Consider the following 16,281-nt stretch of genomic DNA (forward strand, 5'->3'; position numbering starts at 1 on the left):
AAAATGCTGAAGTGGTTGAAGCGGACCGACCGCGGGGAAGAAACTGAAAGCCCAGACATAACGTCTCCGGGACCTTCAGGATCCAAAGTGTCATCGCCTGGTCTGCAGGCAACGCTAGCAACTGAATGAACTTAATGAGCACTGTTAGACACGTTATAAAATACAACAGGAATGATGTGGATGATATTGACGGAAGATACCATTCAACAGAATAAGTGAGTTTTCTTGGTGTCTTTCTAGTTCAGAAAGTTTAGTCAGTCAGCAGCACAACTAGGCTCGGACCTGGCACTATGCTGATGTTGCTAACATTTGCCCCCGGCAGCGAAAGTTCATAAAATGGATAACGGTAATGGATAACGGAAAGTTCATAAAAATGGATAACGGTAATGGATAACGGAAAGTTCATAAAAATGGATAACGGTAATGGTGAAAATTATAAGTTGGCCTTATAAGTGCCAACAGATATTCAAGGTATAAGTAGATGAAATGAACATAAAAGGGGTCTTATTTTCAACTAAAGTGTACTGCAGATGTAGGGAGTTGAAACATTTTCTGAATGAGCTAGTTGGCCCCTTTAAATAAACGGGTATCTATTCATACAGTGAGATCGCCAAAGTTTAATAAACTGAAAATGCAATAACTGTAATTTTGAAGTAGATGATGTATAGGACATGTGTCGCTTGTGTCTTGTGACTTATTGTAAAAATGATATAAAGGGTTCAAAATCGCATAGTTACAAATATAATAGTAACTTCATATGATGGGCAGCACGGTGGTGTAGTGGTTAGCGCTGTCGCCTCACAGCAAGAAGGTCCTGGGTTCGAGCCCCGGGGCCGGCGAGGGCCTTTCTGTGTGGAGTTTGCATGTTCTCCCCGTGTCCGCGTGGGTTTCCTCCGGGTGCTCCGGTTTCCCCCACAGTCCAAAGACATGCAGGTTAGGTTAACTGGTGACTCTAAATTGAGCGTAGGTGTGAATGTGAGTGTGAATGGTTGTCTGTGTCTATGTGTCAGCCCTGTGATGACCTGGCGACTTGTCCAGGGTGTACCCCGCCTTTCACCCGTGGTCAGTTGGGATGGGCTCCGGCTTGCCTGCGACCCTGTAGGGCAGGATAAAGCGGCTAGAGATAATGAGATGAGATGAGACTTCATATGATAATATTAACCACTGGTTATTTCAGAGAGGAAAAAAATGGGGACACTATTGCTTCCATTCGGGACAATACAACACAGAATTCGGGACCACTGGGGGACACAAAGAAAAAAAGTTAATTTCGAGCCCTGTCTACAGATCGGCTCGGGCTCCGGCGCCTGCTGGTGACGTCACACTACGTGATTGGCTGGACCGTTTGAAGGATGACATACAAGTTTGTGGTTGGTCTGGACAAATTACGGAAGTAGTTATCGCGGGATTAGGTTTCGTGGGATTTCATGTCGCGCGCATTGCGTTTTTGTTGAACACAACTTCAAAATAAAAGCAATGCACATTCAGTCCATGCATGAGGTAAAATTAGAGAATACGTTTATTTTGTAATTTCTAATTAACCTTACGTGGGCCGGTCAGAATGAACCAAAGGGCCGGATGCGGCCCGCGCGCCGTAAAATGCCCAGGTCTGGCCTAGAGTCTGATTTTTTAAAATATTTTTTCCCCGTGGTAGTGGTCTTATTTTTTATTCTCACAGGTCTTAAAATGGCCTTAAAAAGTATTATTTTTGGTTATCAGAAATGTGCAGATACCCTGCCATCTCCGTGCATCTCAAACACACACACGATGAGCTCATGTGACGATGAGCTCATGTGATGTTTCCAATAACAGCACATCCCGGGTGTTTTGTTCCTCTTCCAACGCGACTATTTCAGAACGATGGTGATTTATTCATTGGCGTTAATGAATGAATGAATGAATGAGCGAATTGAATGTGATGTTCTTTATGATGTTCCAGGGCGAGGTGCAGGCTTTGTTTCTAAGACACGAAGGCTATCTGGGTGCTATCGGGGCTTTCCTGAAGGGTGCGGAAGAAGACAGTAAGTTGTTCTGACACCTGGACTAGCACTCACTTTGCTGGGTTTGTGATCTGCCTCAGTAGGTGCAGTTTATTCTCTCTGTTCAGATCCTAATCAGTACAGCTGGGGGGAAAACTACGCCGGCAGTTCAGGCCTCATGAGCGTGTCTCCAGATCTGAATCCTATGCAGCGGGCACGGAGCGGCACAGTAAGTCAACCTATATACAACCAGTAGGAAAAAAATAATCTTTTTTTCCTTTCTTTTTTTTAAATTAATTTTTTATCATTAGTTCTTTACTTTTTTGCTTTTCCCTCCTAACATCTCTTTCTTTTTCCATTCATCCGTACATCTCTATGTTCTTGTCTTAATCTGTACTCGTCAGTTTCCTGTAAGTACAAATTCTTTGATGAGTGATGCATTTCTGGCTTTATGCTTTTTTTTTTTCAAAATATTCAGCAGGATATTCGGTGGTTGTTTAGTTTTTGAGATGATGGATTTATGCTGCTTAATAGTGTGTGGTGGTGATGTTTAACTAAAGCAAGCTAGAAAATAACAAGTGCACTAGAAGTGGATGTGCAATTTTTCAAGAATAGGTGGGTTTCCATTAACCTGCTTATTTAAAATTGTGAACTAAAAAAAAACAGTAAACGAATAATGGAAGCATGCGAATTTAGAAAAACTGTCAAATATCGCAAAAAAGTTCATACACTCGCATGAGGTGGTTTTTCCTTTAAAAAAACAATTTAACAGCCATATTTCACAAAATTTTAAATGGAAATGCATTTTTCACTGGACAGCAATTCGCTTGATTCGATTTTCCTACTTTTTTTAAATTAGACGAAGAAAAGTATTTAAAAAAGCAACATTTTCCTTTTCTTTATCAACTTAAATATTCCTTTTTGTGAATAAAAAAAAAATTTCTTAATAACTATCAATAATTATTTGCACACATTTGTAAAGCTTGGAGTAAAAAAAAAAAAAAAAATATATATATATATATATATACATATATAACAGAATAAAGAGAGAAAATACTTCAATTTCTTGATCAATTCAATAAAAATTGAAGTATTTTCTCTCTTTATTTTGTTGTATTATTGCTCCTAGTTTGAGCACTCTTGTGCCTAAGGATTACTCTATTCTTATATATGTATATGTATATATTATTTACCAGCTGGGAGGTCCGTATGGTGAAATACCGTGACCGAGGTCTTGAAAGTACTGAGCGAGGCCCTCTGGGCCGAGGTCAGTATTCAAGGCCGAGGTCACGGTATTTCACCATACGGACCGACCTTAAGCTGGTAAATAATATATTTATTTTTTTCTTTACCAAATTCTAACAGAAAACGAGAGCGCCCGAAAGGGAAAACCGAGCCGAGCCGCCATTTTGAATCCTCATTCACGGCTGTAATGCAAATGGCTTCCTCCTCGGTATACAAGTGCACTTCCATGGCAGGAAAAAAATTACATTTTGCCGCCTATGTAGTCCTAGCCTGGGAAATCCCATGCTGCTTTGCACAATCGTTCCGATCTGAAAAGACAGCATGGAAACTATGGTCTAAAGGCTCGCCTGAGTTAGGGAGCCAATCAGAGAGTGGGGAGGGGTGGAAAGACGGTGATGCGTACTACTCGACAAACGGAAGCTTGTAGTTTATTTGGGACTGTTTACGGATCACATTTAACATGGCGGCGAGCGATACGAACCAAACTTTCGATCAAGCTTTAGACACTGTTCTGAATAGTTTAGAGCGAAAGTTTGTTTTAAAAAAAGAACAGCGTTTGGCGTTTCAGTCTTTCTTCACCTCTTCGTCGCTCTAACTACGTCACCGGGTACAACTGCCATGATTGGCCATGGGCTACGTATACGCCAAATGATAGACATTCGCAACGTCCAATAAACGGCCGTTGACAATCGTAAACCACACCTCCCCTACGAGAAATTCAATAGGCGGATTCCAGACCATATTTCACTTGTGATATGGTCTGGTGTTAACCAGACTAATGTAGTCCCGTATTTATACAAAATTGAGTCATTCAGGATTCAGCCATGTTTTTGCTCGGCGTTAGCAACAGTTACAGGTTTTTAGCTTTCTCCTGAAATGTTTTCTTTTATTTCTTCTTCCTCAGGGTAGTAAAACTCGCTTTCGCTGTGAACACTGTCATTATCGCTATCCATGCTGTAAAATTAATGCTATTCTCCTGAGAAATGCGAAAATAAATGTTGACAAAAATTGCTACTATGTTTGTTGTTGTTGTGAACGAGTGAGTCGCCAGAGGTCCGTAACCGGGGTCCGTATCGTAGGATACAGACCCGCTCGCCAGCCAATCAGAGCGCAGGATTTGATGGAAACCGGACCGCGAAAAAAAAAAACTATTAATTAAAATATTCCTTTTATTAAAAATAAAATAGTTAATAACAAGCCTTTTCTTAATAAACTTTTCTGTTATCTCAATTTGTTTCTCTTTTCTTTATCTTTCAGCAGTCTGTAAAAAGAGAGCTCTGATTTCTTGTTAAATCTATTTGTACACAATCACACAACAGCTCTTTCCCATTTTAGATCTGTTTTTGTGTGTGCCCCCCGGAATTAGAGCTGTGTTACTTCCACCTACAGTGAAGTCATGTGCATTTTGCTGTCTAAACAACACAAAAACAAACAGATTAACCATCCTGATGATGATCGCGATTCATTTTTATTTCCTTGTATTCGATTCGTCGTAAATTTGTATTGCGATTTATCGTCACACGATATATTGTTCCATGCCTGTTGTTCGCGTTTAAGTCATATGACATGACGTACAATCGAAATCACCAACACGTATCAGGCCCTGGAGCTCCGTCACCATGGTTAACTGGAAAGACGACCAAGAGAGGAGAAAGCCCAGCTTCAACCATACGACCTCAAACAACGGAAAAACAAAAGTTTTGTCGCAAAAATGGAAACCCGCCTCATGGCGCTGCTACAAGAAATGGGATATCAGTCAGCAGGGACAATTTGAGACCAAAAATTGCTCACTTGAATAAAATGATAAGCTTCTGATAGTCGAAGGAATACTCCAGAATTTTTCACACTGTTCTGTAGCACTACATGTGTGATTATCCGTCTCCCTGCGCTGATATACAGTTCCAGATTGCAACAGTTTAAAGTGCTGGGATGAGAGTGAGTACTTTCTGAGAAATTAGAATAGTATGCTGTCAGAAATGTCTCGCTTCAGCCGTGGTTTTTATCACCCAGACTGTTCTGATCCAGTGTTGAATCTAAGATTTATGCTACGATGTTCCTGTCTGTCTCTCTCTTTGTCTGTCTCTCTCGTCATTTCTACAGTTTGACATGCTGGAGATGGATCGTTTGGAGAGGCAGCTGGTGAACCTGCCGCTCCTGCAGGACCCATCGTCTTACATCCCCGACACTGTGGACCTCACAGAGGACGCTCTGGCCAGAGAGTACTGGCTCTACTGTTTCGAGGAAGCACTGGACGGGGTGAGGCTTCACACGTGACCTACTCTATTGACCCTATACTCGATTTGAATATTTTTCAACATCAGTAACGAGTGTGGGCGGCACGGTGGTGTAGTGGTTAGCGCTGTCGCCTCACAGCAAGAAGGTCCGGGTTCGAGCCCCGTGGCCGGCGAGGGCCTTTCTGTGCGGAGTTTGCATGTTCTCCCCGTGTCCGCGTGGGTTTCCTCCGGGTGCTCCGGTTTCCCCTACAGTCCAAAGACATGCAGGTTAGGTTAACTGGTGACTCTAAATTGAGCGTAGGTGTGAATGTGAGTGTGAATGGTTGTCTGTGTCTATGTGTCAGCCCTGTGATGACCTGGCGACTTGTCCAGGGTGTACCCCGCCTTTCGCCCGTAGTCAGCTGGGATAGGCTCCAGCTCGCCTGCGACCCTGTAGAACAGGATAAAGCGGCTACAGATAATGAGATGAGATGAGTAACGAGTGTATGTGTAACAAGTGACTAAAAGTGAAAGGGGTATTCCTTACACTGACTTTCGAGTCTAGTGTGAAGTGTTGTGTTCGCGGAAAGTCAGCACTGGGGTGGAGTGCAACGCCAAGCAGCCTTGTTTATGGGTCGGTCTCAGAAACTGGTCTCTCATTTGGGACGTTATGGTCAAAAAATAAATTTTCTAATTTTACTTTTTTTTTTTTTTTGCATTTTACCTAACACTCAATGTTTCTTTTGTCATGTTTAATAAGAATAAAGATAGCATCTTGCTTTATCTGGCCTCCACTGTGGAAAATTTCTTTTGATTACAATTCAAATGCTTTTGTAAAATTGATTTCCATATAAAATAACTCCATCATGAAGAATTAAAGCCCGTCCTTCACAGATGAGTGAAAAGATTGAATAAATTTCCTCTTTTTGATTGCTTGGGTTAAAAATGCCAAGTTATGATGACTGAATTGATTATTCACTTAAATATGGATAATATGATCCAGTTTGGGTGTTTGATACGGCGAAATAGGACACAATGGAAAAATCAAGAACACACCGGAAAGATGAGAATAACGGCGGTGGTAAAAGAACAGCGACTGTACCGGCTGAAGGTCGCGCGGGTCTCTGCTGCGGCGCGTGAGCAACGGGACATCACTACCGCACCGGACGGAGTGCAAGGTGGGGGCGGGGCAAAATGACTGGCCGTAGATTCTATCAAAAGTTCGATCTAAATTGACCATGGTTGCAAAATATTGGCCAAAAATACGCAAACACTACGAAATATGAAAGTAAGATGAAAAAGAAACATTCTACACTGCAAAAAAATGGCCTTTCAAAAATAAGAAATAAAATATTAAAACAAAGCATATTTGCTTGAATCAGGTGAAAAAAATCTGCCAATGGAACTAGTCAAATTTGACTTGGTAAGATTTCTTAAAGTAAGATGAAAAATCTAACCTGTTTTTCGATGAAATAATTCCAAAATAAGATTGGGGAACTTATTATGCGAGATCTGATTAACTGAAAATAATCAAAATAGTTCTTATAACAAGATCGTACTACTTACATTTAGCCATTTTTTTGGGCCTTTTTCCACAGTGTAGAGACAGGAAATGAGCGGAAGAGAGATTGGGAAATGACCTCAGGTCGGAATAGAACCCGGGTCCCTGGATTTATGGTATGGCGCCTTATCCACCTGAGCCACGACAATACAGTTTGGGGGCACTAGATTCAAACATGTCAGTAAAGTTCATTTATTCCCAAAACAAGCATACGGTACTTTGTTGTTGTTTTTTTTCTTGAAACAAGATGAACGGCATTTGACAAATGTCCAAAATGTTCTTATTTGTTTTAAAAAAACCTTGTTTTATTTTCAAAGGTGCTCCAAACAAGACTTTTTCAAGACATTTTGTCTATACAAGATTTTCAAGATGGACTGTCTAAAAACTAGCCTTTCTAGCTAAATGAGGTTTTGCTTGTTGGGCAATTATGTCTTATAATAAGGGTGGCTAGATGTTTTGACTTGAAAATAGACAAATCAACTTCCTAAGATTTTTATTTTTTGCAGTGTATTGCCTTATACTGCAAGACTAAAACAAAATAAAACTGTCAAAACTCACCTTTTCAGCGATAACGTCCGAACAGATCACCCGCGTAACAGAAAGACCGAAAATGGAAGCACGATCAACTTCTAACTGTTGGAGTGGGAAATTCCATTCTACACATGCAAATTGTTAATGCGTGTCCTTCGCCGCACGCTACGGTAAAAAATAGACCACGACTCATTTTATAGCTCAGAAATTCATACAAGACCAGCTACCATCGTAACATATTCTGTAAGAAACATATTCTATACCTAACTTTCAGCTTTCGTTTTAAAAAACAAAATCGCAGATTTATAACTAAATGTTTATATGGCGTAGTGATTTTAAGTTACTACTTTTGGTGAGGTAGTGACCTCGACCCTGAGGCTTTCTGTTTAGATCAAAACACACGATCGTATTGGTTTTAGGTTTGCGGAAAACGGAGTTACGACGGTGATCAAATATTTTGCATGACGTTTTATTACGGTTATGATTATTCCGTGAGCGCACCAATCCTTAGGTGGATAAAGTTACAACTTAAAATACAATTAGTGATAACTGTAGACTTTTCAGTGGACTACAACCTTTTTAAGGGAATGCGATGTAGTCGACCGTTTATCATGTCCCAGATCAAGCCACCATTTTTCTACAAATTTGAAGAATTTTTGCCAAATTCTGAATAGAGTTTTCACATCAAAGATTGTTTTATCTGTATTATTTCTTTCATTATTTTATTTCAAATTAAAACTAACATCACCATTCAAAAACGTATAGTTCAGGGGTTTTCAAAGTGTGGGAGAGTGAGCCCCCCCTCGGAGAGCAAATAAACAACAGCGCCCCCCCTACACTTTTTGTTGTTGCTATACTTAATGTTCCATTCGTATTTTTAAAAAATGGTTGTTGTACACATTTTTCTTTTTTTCTTTTTCACATTTTAAACATCTGTGCTTTTTAAAACATCTTGTTTTACACATTTTAAACATCTCATAGCATCGTTAGCTAGCACCTCTTGGCAGACAACACACTGTGGCAGTGGAGCATCTTCAGATCCAGTCCATGAAAATCCAAACTTTAAATAATCGTGGTCATACTTCCTTCTTTTTCCAGTCCCCCAGGATTCCGCGGGCCTTTTTTGTGATTGTTGTGGGCTAAAATGTCTGATGTTGCGGGGGGGGTGTTCCAAAAAAATTGCGATGAAAGTTGCGGTGTTTTTTAGGTTTTTGTTGCGATTACATTGCGGGAGGAAGTGAAAGTTGCGAGAAATTGTTGCGATTTTCTCTTTTTGTGATTAAAATTGAGTGATATGTTAAATATTAAGTTATTACTGAAAAACTACTGATTAAAAAACAAAGACACTGAGAAACGGTCCTATAAACAACTTTACCAATATAAAAGATTACCAGGACTACAAAAATGCAGAAAAATAGGCTTTACTTATCCAAATGCTCCTGTTGGTTCAAAAGTTAAAGTGTATAGAACCTCACAGCACGACATGAAGTTACCTTAAAATATAATATAAATGCCTCAGCTTTCATGTAAGAAAAAAAACTATTAATACTAGTACTGTGTGCAGGCAGTCTCTCCTGAAGACTAAATTAAACAATAATTATAAACTAATAAAATAAATGGCTCAGGCTTCATAGAAGAAAAAAAAAAAACAATTTGAACAGAATTTCACAGTATGATGCTGAAGCTGCCTAAACAATGGAAAATAAAATACCATTTTGGCAAAAATGTTGGCATCCATTACTTTCTTGTATTAAGTAAAAAAAAAAGTGCACACAGTGCTTCACTGTAAACATAACACACTTTCAGTAACAGAATTTAAGCCTACATAAACACTGACTCGCACATCATGCAATGTTGCCAGATACTGCTGATGTTTTCCAGTCCAAAATATGTTCAAAACCCGCCAAAATGCACTTAAAACCAATCTGGCAACACTGCGCGCATGCTGCTTCTCTTGAACGTAAACATGGAAGTAAGGCGGAAGGTAGTTTGTCGACGTCACCTCAAGACGATGCCAACGATTGGTCAAATTTGCGGGAAAGTTGCGGTGATTGGATATAATTGTAACACCGCCCTGAATTCGCGGGGATTGGTTGAATTTGCGCTGAAGTTGCAAATCGCAACATCCTGGAGGCTCTGGGTTTTTTTGCTTGGCCCAAACTCTGTCTCCTCACTCACTGTAGCTTTAGGTACTAAAAATCGATCCATTTTGTCTCTGGTAAAGGCTCCTCACGTTGCGCCCCCCCTGAAGAACTCTGGCGCCCCCCCAGGGGGGGCGCGCCCCACACTTTGAAAAGTCCTGGTATAGTTTATTGGCTGAGTATATTTAGTCCCCAGTTTCTGAGACAGACCCTTATACTAGACGTGATTTTATGAGCATGTGCACGGTAACACGAGTGCCATGATTATTGTTCACACCCTCGTTGTGTATCTTGTGTACATCCAGAAGATCTAAAAGCAACGTTTATTAGACGGCATGTCAAAGCCAGAACAGTCCAACAGTCCTGTCCATCAGGTTTCTGTACCGAACTGTAAAATGTTGAGCTGTTTTATGCGCAGTGATGTTAAACACGCAGGCTCTGTTTCTGAGAATCCCTGTTGTAGTAATGTGAAAATGATCAAATAATATCATGTAGTAGAACCTATTCTGGCATTTGCCTTGTAATAATGAAGATCTACTAATATTATAGTAGTCATACTGTATATACTGACCTGAACTGGTTTATGACACCACCGCCATTATTATTATTTATTTGTGCAGGTGGTGAAGCGAGCCGTGGCCAGTCAGAAAGACCAGCCCGAGGCCATCGAGAGGGCAGAGAAGTTCCGTCAGAAGTACAGACACAAGCTGCAGACGTTACGTCAACAGCCATTGTGAGAAAACGTTAAACAATTGGTCTTCATACGTCACGTCATCACACGCACGCACACAACTACCACCATGTCCAGTAGTACATTTTATATGTCTAGACTACAGTAGTTAAATTAAATTACAGTAGTTATTACAGTAGTTTTGACCCTTGATTAAATAACTTGTACTTTGACAATTTCATGGGGGTGTACGTTCTTCTGAAATCAACTCCTCTCACAATTTGTGGAGGAATTTCACCAAACTTGGCAAAAGGATTCTTTGTTATATGACGGTTAAACGCAGATTGAAATTTAGTTTAATTTGGGCAAATTTTACCAGAGTTACACTACCGTTCAAAAGCTTGGGGTCACCCAGACAATTTTGTGTTTTCCATGAAAAGTCACACTTTTATTTACCACCATAAGTTGTAAAATGAATAGAAAATATAGTCGAGACATTTTTCTGGCCATTTTGAGCATTTAATCGACCCCACAAATGTGATGCTCCAGAAACTCAATCTGCTCAAAGGAAGGTCAGTTTTATAGCTTCTCTAAAGAGCTCAACTGTTTTCAGCTGTGCTAACATGATTGTACAAGGGTTTTCTAATCATCCATTAGCCTTCTGAGGCAATGAGCAAACACATTGTACCATTAGAACACTGGAGTGAGAGTTGCTGGAAATGGGCCTCTATAGACCCTTTTCAGTCACGTGACCTTCGTAAACGCGACCACCATTTTGGACATGTAGCGGACTTCGGCTCGAATCGGTTTGAATGCGAGGAAGGCGACAAACGAAAAACATTAAAAAAAAAGGAGCGAGATGCAGAAAACGCCTTCACTATCCAGCGACGTAGGGCATTTATTTACAGGGCGAGCAGAGGGAGAGGTATTTGCAAAAATTGAGGTTAGCAGGCTTAGAGAACGACGTTTACCTGCTTCCACCAGGATTGTTCACTGACGTACGGAAGTACACGAAGCCCTCATCTTTACCTGACTTCGGCCCACGTGATCTGTATACCTATGTCGTTAAAAACCCATCGCCATACACATACACGCCAACGTCCGAGGTTCCGGAGCGCGCTCCGGCTTGCTCCCCCTCAAATTAAGCAGCGCGCTCTGGCTTGCTCCCCCTCAAATTAATCAGCGCGCTCCGGCTTGCTCCGGAGCAAGCCGGAGCACGCTGCTTAATTTGAGGGGGAGCAAGCCGGAGCGCGCTCCGGAACCTCGGCCGGAGCACTCCGGGAGCAAGCCGGAGCGCACTGCTTAATTTGAGGGGGAGCAAGCCGGAGCACACTCCGGAACCTCGGCCGGAGCACTCCGGGAGCAAGCCGGAGCGCACTGCTTAATTTGAGGGGGAGCAAGCCGGAGCACACTCCGGAACCTCGGCCGGAGCACTCCGGGAGCAAGCCGGAGCGCACTGCTTAATTTGAGGGGGAGCAAGCCGGAGCACACTGCTTAATTTGAGGGGGAGCAAGCCGGAGCGTGCTCCGGAACCTCGGACGTTGGCTCTGGCAGCTATTTACACTGGATCCGGTGTAAATAGCTGCCGGATCATAATTACAGTAAACTAGTAAATACAGTAAAGGAAAAACTTGAGACTGAAAGGTTTTAACAGTCATCCAAATGACTGAACGTAAACATTGCTACAGTAACATACCAGCTATGATGTTGTTGACATTAGCTAGTCAACAATAGCTACTACAGAAGAACAAAGAGGTTACAATGGGTTATTTTAACCTATTTGGTTACACACTCGCCGCCACAGAATGTTAACAGCAATGTAATGCCTTTTCTGGCTAATTTTATTCGTCTTACCTCCAACAAAGTGGTCACTACACAAGCGTTGGTATGCCGAGGGCTGCCAATCTTTCCTGTTAATGGCCGCTATCCATCTTCTCCGTCGGGATCCGATAAAATGATAAACCTTGCCTTGTTTGTTGATGGTTACTACATCCAGGTGCACAACAATATAGTGGCATGATGGAAGTCTTGCTGAAAGTAAAAACTTTCTTTGCTGCCGTTCCTCAATGTTGGCTGTGGTAAACTACTGGTAGTACACGTCCAAAACGGCGGCCGCGTTTGGCGTGACGTCACGTGAAAAGGGTCCATACACCTATGTAGATATTGCACCAAAAACCAGACATTTGCAGCTAGAATAGTCATTTACCACATTAGCAATGTATAGAGTGGATTTCTGATTAGTTTAAAGTGATCTTCATTGAAAAGAACAGTGCTTTTCTTTCAAAAATAAGGACATTTCAAAGTGACCCCAAACTTTTGGACGGTAGTGTATGCTCTTGATTATTAACAAACTTGTACTTTGGCAATTTCATCAAGGTGTGCCTGCTTTCTGAAATCAACTTCCTGCACAATTTTTATTATCCCCCGCTGGCCCAAAGGGGGATTATGTCGTGGCGATGTCTGTCCATCCGTCCGTTCCGGGAAGGGTGCTCACATTCTGATATCAACTTCTCTCACAATTTTTGGAGGAATTTCATGAAACTTGGCAGGATTCTTTGTTATACGTCGGTAATACGCATATTGCAATTTCGTTCAATTCAGTCGCATTTTACCAGAGTTATGGCCCAGCTGCCAGCGGGGGATTTTGTGCTCTCAGAGCGCTCTTGTTTCTCATAAACATAATCACAGTGTAGATTTTATTTAAATACCAAACTTGTACAGACTACAGACACAACTAGCACTATTTCTTTCTCTTTTTTTTTTCCTTTTCCAAGTGCATACGGATCCCTCACTGTTCGGAGCCTGCTCGACACCAGGGAACATTGTCTGAACGAATTCAACTTTCCTGACCCCTATTCTAAGGTTTGTATTAATATTTGAATAAACACTGGATGATTAAATATAGAAAGTTGTGATGTGATGGGCAGCTCTGTGTCATTTGAATATCTCCAAATGTTAAAGTCGATGATAAGTGTCGGAAAAAGTCCTACAAAGAGTCGGTGCACATGAATCCGAATAGAAGATTTCTGTGCATGTGTCTTGATGAATATTTCACATTTACGGGTCTTTTTAAGGTTAAAACAGTTCAGGATTTCTCCCCACGTGGTTTTGTTCATCTTTAATGTTTGTCTTGCTTCGGACAGCCATTTTAGCGGCATCCAGTGCTTACGTTTTAAAAACCACACGCACGTACGATAATCTGTGCACAATAAAAGCACACATCACATATATGAATGAGCAAAAAATATTTATACCACAGTGCTGTTGGATTGTAGATAGTCTTTAACATTTTTGGAAGGAGTCTCCAGTGTCAGCAGTTTATAATAGCTTTTTTTAGCTCAGAAGGCAGGTAACGATTCACCCAATGAACAAGCCGATTCATTAAATGATATTGGGTTCACGATTTGATTTTCCCATGATGTTTTGTAAAAAATTAAATATTTTATTCCCAAAATAAAAAACCCACAACGTTGATTTTCCTGTTCTTGATCTACTTAAATATTCCTTTTGTTAAATGGAAAAAAAAAATGTTGTCTCATTTTCTTAACCAGCAATAATTTACCCACATTTGTAAATGTTTGGTTGTAAAGGCCTTTTTTTAAAGGAAAAATGTTTATGAACATTTCTGCTACCTTCATTTGCTTCTCATTTCTTTATCTTTCAGCAGTCTGTAAAAAGAGAGCTCTGATTTCTTGTTGAATCTATTAGTACACAATTGCACAACAGCTCTTTCGCATTTTAGATCTGGGTTGTTGGGGTTTTTTTGTGTGTGTGTTTTCAAGCTGTGTTACTTCCACCTAGTGTGAAGTCACATGTATTTCAACCTCTGGTGTATAAACAACGCAGTTACATTGAGGAAGATCTGATGATAATAATTGTGATTCTTTTTTTTTTTCATCGATTCGAATTGTCTAAAATTTGTATTGCAAGTTATCATCACACGATATATCATTATATTCCTGTAACTCGGAGAGAGATAAATGCTTACTGTATATATCTGCTGTAACGTAAATGATAACAGGAATGATTACTTGCTTTACAGATGTTCAGTAATGTTAATTATTATAATAATACATACAGGACACTTTTTCGATGGAATAAAAACGTGTGTTCTGTTCCCTTCTAGCGGGTTTCGTTCATTTGGTTCGATAGCATGCAGTATTGTTAGCATATCGCTTATCCTACGTGTATTACGTCACTCTACCCAATGGAGAATGAGCGTTGAATACGGTTTACGATATTGCATGGTTGTCAAGACAACATGTCGCACGTCGGAGTTGTAAAACTTCCGCGCTAGCGAGTGACTGGGACAATTTGTAAACGAACACGGCTGACAGGTTTGCTTTGTTAAATACGGAAGATTTTGAGAGAATTTTGAAAGAGAAAGATGCACCTGAAAAGAATGTATAATAATAATAATAATATTGGCTAGCTATTTTTTGTGGTATATTCCACAGATGTATTCCATTCAGCTACTCATCTTCGACTCGTTCAATATCATGCTAGCTGAATGGAATATATCTGATATATCACTCAACGCCAGCCAATATTATTTAAATATATGTACTGCATAAACAGATAAAGTGTACTCTTTTTTTTTTTAGAGTTTCTTTTACAGCAGCTCATTCCCATTTTAGATCTGTTTGTGTGTGTTTTCAAGCTTTGTTACTTCCGCCTAGGGTGAAGTCACGTGTATTTCCTAATAAATCTATTTTTTAAAAAAAAGTCAGCATTGACAAATTTCTGTGGTTTGAGGAATAAAACACCTTTGGAACGTCCCAAAGCCGATCGGATCAGTGATTTTATCTCGGCTAATTTCACATCACAGGAACAGCAAAATTTTAACATGACCGATATTTAGCGTTTCATATAGTGTATTCGTTGTTATACTGTATACTTGTATGACTCTGCGGAGATGAGGTTCACTCCGTGTCGTTTCTGCGCGCACAGATCAAGCAGAAGGAGAACGACATGGCGCTGAAGTACTACGAGAAGGTGGTGCAGTCTCTGGAGGAGCTGAGCTGGGAGCAGAGGCAGTTCGCTCTGGTCCGAGGCCTGCTGGCGGGCAACGTGTTCGACTGGGGAGCCAAAGCTGTGTCCGAGTGAGCGATATGTAAAAGTATACCAGTGAGAGCAGTGGTGTTTTTTTTGTTTGTTTGTTTGTTTGTTTTAAACAAACAAAAAGCAGGAATCCTGTAAGGTTAACGAGTCCAATTTCTGATCCATCAACCTGTTTCACAGCATTCTGGAAACTGATCCGCAGTTCGGGTTTGAACAGGCAAAGCAGCAGCTGCAAGGTAAGAGACGTTTTTGACCTGACTGTACATAAACGCCAGTTTAGTGCCACTGATTGATTATACAATGATGAAACGTGTTACTTTTGCCCAAATATGGCGTCTCTACACAGATCTGTACGTACTCTAAGCCTGCTGTCACACCGTTTGAATGAAGAGTTTCTTAATTCTATGCAAAGTGCAATTTTATGTCCCGATCCAAACGGTCCGCTCTGATCGTTTCGTCGGACTAAATATTATTATGTGTGTTGTGTCGTCTTCCCCGCCCCCCCCCAAAAAAAAAATCTCTACTCTTAGAATTTTAGTTCCTATCCACATTTAGCCCGTCTTCAACCACATTTGGCGCTCTGCTGTCCTGGGTATTACATAAAACTGCATCCGGTTGTGGAGTTTCGACGTGGGGTAATGAGGTTACATACATGGCAACCCCTTTGGGCGTCCACCTGTAGTATCAGAGGAAGAAATCCATAAAATCAACATGAAATCCTTATAGCCTTCGAATCGCACCAAACTTAATAAATAAATAAGTACCGTATTTTCCGGACTATACGTCGCTCCGGAGTTTAAGTTGCATCAGCCAAAAAATGCATTATGAAGACGAAAAAACATATATATGTCGCACCGGACTATAAGTCGCACTTTTTTGA

The 16,281-nt window shown here is 40.7% G+C and overlaps 1 protein-coding gene across 4 annotated transcripts in view; it reads left to right on the top strand.

Moving 5' to 3' along the window:
- The window catches only part of pank4 (pantothenate kinase 4 (inactive)), a 108,289-nt gene that overhangs the window by 29,364 nt on the left and 62,644 nt on the right, over positions 1–16,281 (top strand). For all 4 annotated transcript variants that reach the window (XM_060909849.1, XM_060909850.1, XM_060909851.1 and 1 more), the window contains exons 8-14: positions 1,940–2,021; positions 2,108–2,208; positions 5,325–5,480; positions 10,291–10,403; positions 13,115–13,202; positions 15,291–15,442; positions 15,582–15,637. In XM_060909849.1, coding sequence (XP_060765832.1) covers positions 1,940–2,021; positions 2,108–2,208; positions 5,325–5,480; positions 10,291–10,403; positions 13,115–13,202; positions 15,291–15,442; positions 15,582–15,637 — 748 coding nt within the window. The remainder of the gene's footprint in view (positions 1–1,939; positions 2,022–2,107; positions 2,209–5,324; positions 5,481–10,290; positions 10,404–13,114; positions 13,203–15,290; positions 15,443–15,581; positions 15,638–16,281) is intronic.

The sequence above is a fragment of the Neoarius graeffei genome, chromosome 26, assembly GCF_027579695.1.
Source record: "Neoarius graeffei isolate fNeoGra1 chromosome 26, fNeoGra1.pri, whole genome shotgun sequence".
Lineage (NCBI taxonomy): Eukaryota > Metazoa > Chordata > Actinopteri > Siluriformes > Ariidae > Neoarius > Neoarius graeffei.